Source organism: Solanum pennellii, chromosome 3 (assembly GCF_001406875.1).
Source record: "Solanum pennellii chromosome 3, SPENNV200".
In the NCBI taxonomy this organism is placed as follows: domain Eukaryota; kingdom Viridiplantae; phylum Streptophyta; class Magnoliopsida; order Solanales; family Solanaceae; genus Solanum; species Solanum pennellii.
Genome location: NC_028639.1, coordinates 55,188,347 through 55,191,839, shown reverse-complemented (window position 1 = coordinate 55,191,839; position 3,493 = coordinate 55,188,347). Strand labels below are relative to the sequence as shown.

The following is a 3,493-nucleotide window of genomic DNA, read 5'->3' as shown; positions in this document are numbered from 1 at the left end:
ACGACGAAACCCGATTGTTACAACTATATAGGTGAAGCAAGCATGTTGATCATCACCTATGTAGTCAGTGGCGTAGCCAAAAATTTTACTGAGGGTGTCCAAAAATTACATCAATTAAAAAAAATAACGAATGGGTGTACTGAACTTTTTTAAAATCAAACTATATAAGTTTTAATGTGTATTTTAGTTTAATATGACATGATCGGACTAAAGAAAAAAAAGAGAAAGAAAGAAAAAATTCAACTTAGAATGACATTATTTTTAAGCTCCAAGCAACCAGGACTGTAACAATGAGACATATGTAAAGTAAAGAATATAATCAAACAATTTTTTTTAAAAAAGAATTCTATATGAACGCTTTTTTTTGTGTTTTGTTATTTTATATAATATTTCAAGGTTGTTTATTAACTTAAATTAAATAAAAAAATATGTTTATTCAAATTTTAATTAAAAAAAGTCAAAGTCACATCAATTAAAATTTTGGCTGCAAAATTTTTAATTTATTTTCTTAAATTTTATTTAATAAAGAATTATTTATCAAATTAATTTTGTATTATTTTTAATAACAAATTTATTAACTATTATTTAGATTTAGAAAATAACAAAAAAAAACTCTTTTTTAAATTAAAAAATAGCATAAAGGAGAAAAAGCTATTGGTGACAATCGAACTTGCGACCATATGTTTTTTCAAATTATATCTAAATAAGGATTATTTTATCGAATAATATTAATTTTGTATTATTTCTAATAATATATTTATGAACTATTATTTAGATTTAGAAAATAACTATAAAAACTCTTTTTAAATATAAAAAATAGCATGAAGGAGAAAAAATTGTTGGTGAGAATCGAACTTGCAACCCTTTATTTTCTTAAATTGGATCTAATTAAGAATTATTTTATCAGATAATATTAATTTTATATTATTTCTAATAGCAATTTTATTAACTATTATTTAGATTTAGAAAATAATTAAAATTTTTAAATATAAAAAATAGAATAAAGGAGAAAAAGTTGTTGATGAGAATTGAACTTGCAACCCCGGTCCCCAAAATATGCTACCTCGTCAGTCCCAGGAATCACTAGGCTACACATATTTAATGTGTTTAGGATGTCCAAAATGTACTAAATAATTATATAAAATATTATTTTACTCATATACAATATGATTTTTTAACAAAATATTAAATACCCTGATATTATTGTAGCTCCGCCCCGATATATAGTTGTCCACACTCATATTTAAACAGTGGATATATTTCCAGATTGGATGCACTTTTCAGCTGAGCTGTAAAAGATAAACATGGCCCTATGCACTTAATTTTGACATCACTATCAACTTGTGCAAGAGGGTTTACTCCTAATTCGACAAGTTTCGAGAGGGAGCTTAAAATGGATCTTAATTTTGGGAATCTCTCTCTCTCTCTCTCTCTCTCTCTCTCTCTATATATATATATATATATATATATAATTGATTTATCTTTTAAATTGGATCTTAATTTTGGGAAGCTTTTTCAATAACAAATTTAATTATGCTTCAAAGTTGTTGTTTGCATATTTAATTTATGAATTGTAACTACAGTTTAAATTGTTTCGTTTGTATAATTTGAAGGTTTGTATAATTCACGAGTACTCTTGTATAATTCAGTTATTTTTATAAACTCGAAAGAACAAATTTATATAATTACAAATATCAGAAGTGCGAACAGTTATACAAATTATATTATACAAATTCTGAATAATACAAGAGTTATACAAATCATATTATACAAGCGTGTGAATTATCCAAAATAAAAAAGTTGAGCCACATAATTATAGATAAAAATAAGTTGTGAATTGGAAGTAAGACAAACTATAGCTATGTTTTGTATATGTTTGCTTATATATAAAAAAAAGTTAATTAACTAGTACATGTTTACTCGTACACTAATTTTCCCCTTAATTTGTTTTTTTTTTTTTGCATTATATGGAGTTAAGAAATTTTTTTTAAAATTTAAAATATATGAATATATCAAAATGTCTTTTTGTTTTATGATTTAAAACTTTTTATATGAAAAGTTAAATTATAAATTTTGTCAAAAGAATAAGAAACATTCTTCTCAAATGAGCTAAAAGGAATATTAAAGTAAATAAATTAAAAAGAAAGGAATATAACTTATATAATAAATAGAAATTGAAGATAATTAAAAAGTATTTGCAAAGCTTTAGCAAAAACAGATATTTTACGCTCAAAACAGTACTCCTCGGTTCAAATTTTGATATTTTTCTTTTATCTTTTTATGATAAGTTTTAAATTTCAATATTTTATTTGGCATGATTAAGTTATAAAAATTAATTTATTTTAATTTGAAATAACATGATTTAAAAACCCTTCCTCTTTACTTAAATTCCGTCCCTAATCACACTAAAATATTTTAATTCAAACTAGTTAAAAGTTAATTATATTTAATTAATTTATTTTTATTTGTCATGTTTAACTTGACACATCCTTTAATTGATGTGTAATTAACTTTTGGATAATAGTATGGTAAAATATGAATATTAAAAATGACAACTAAAAATAATAATTGGTTTAGAGATAAGTGAGAAGCAAAATATAGGGAGGATGACTACCCAGTACACTTGATGCATGCAACGGAACATTTTCATTTAAGAAATTCATCACAAACAAACATCTTATCTAATACATTACAGCAATCAACTGAGCATGAATTAACTAAACTTTTTTCTAAATGAAGATTAATTAAAAACATACATACATATTTATATACTTAATTGACGTTTTAATTAATAAATTAATTATACTTTAGCCGTGAAGGGCAGCAAGTCTGTTGATCAAAGCCAAAGCATTACTGGTCAACTGAGCAACTTCAAGTATTTTTCCTCTCACAACTGTTTTAACTTTCCCGTTCATCACTTTTCCGGCGAACCCTTCGGTACACGTGTCCTCGTCCGTCAAGGCGGCACTCACCCATGTTTGAATATCATTCATTTTCAAATCAAAATCTTTTCCCTTCAATTCCTTCATTTCCCCGAAAGATTTTTTAATTCCACTAACTGCGTCACTTAATTCCTCCACACAGTCACGCATGGCGCCTACTTCTCTAGGCGTCATGCCTTGACTGTGTGACAATTTCAACATCATAGCGGATGTTGATTGGGCTGTTTCGAGGCTAACGGTGAGAGATTCATGTGCTAAAAGTTGTGGAGAAACTCCAATAGCATTTGAACGACTTGATAATGAACTGAAACACAGAGTTGGATAAGTTGTTGACTTACAGGAGGTTCGTATAAACTCCGTATTTGTTTCTCCCGCTGCTGGCCTTGCTGATGAAACTGACTCTATGAATAAGCAAGTGATTAAGGCAATTAAAAATAGACAGTACACAATTTGGAAATGGCAACGGTTATTACAAGAACCTTCCATCTCTCTCTTTCTCTAAGCTGTTTTTTGTTTGTTTCTCTCAGTATAGTTAAGATGAAAATGAGAAT

The 3,493-nt window shown here is 26.6% G+C and overlaps 1 protein-coding gene across 1 annotated transcript; it reads right to left on the bottom strand.

Annotated features, from left to right (window-relative positions):
• Positions 1-2,623: 2,623 nt before the first annotated feature.
• On the bottom strand, positions 2,624-3,493 carry LOC107014601 (21 kDa protein-like). Its single transcript, XM_015214576.2, has one exon. It carries the CDS (start codon positions 3,426-3,428, stop codon positions 2,808-2,810), a length of 621 nt encoding a protein of 206 aa, XP_015070062.1. The 5' UTR covers positions 3,429-3,493; the 3' UTR covers positions 2,624-2,807.

Bases quoted from the DNA above. Each gene is read 5' to 3' on its own strand.
- LOC107014601 (XM_015214576.2), bottom strand. From the start codon at position 3,428: ATGGAAGGTTCTTGTAATAACCGTTGCCATTTCCAAATTGTGTACTGT.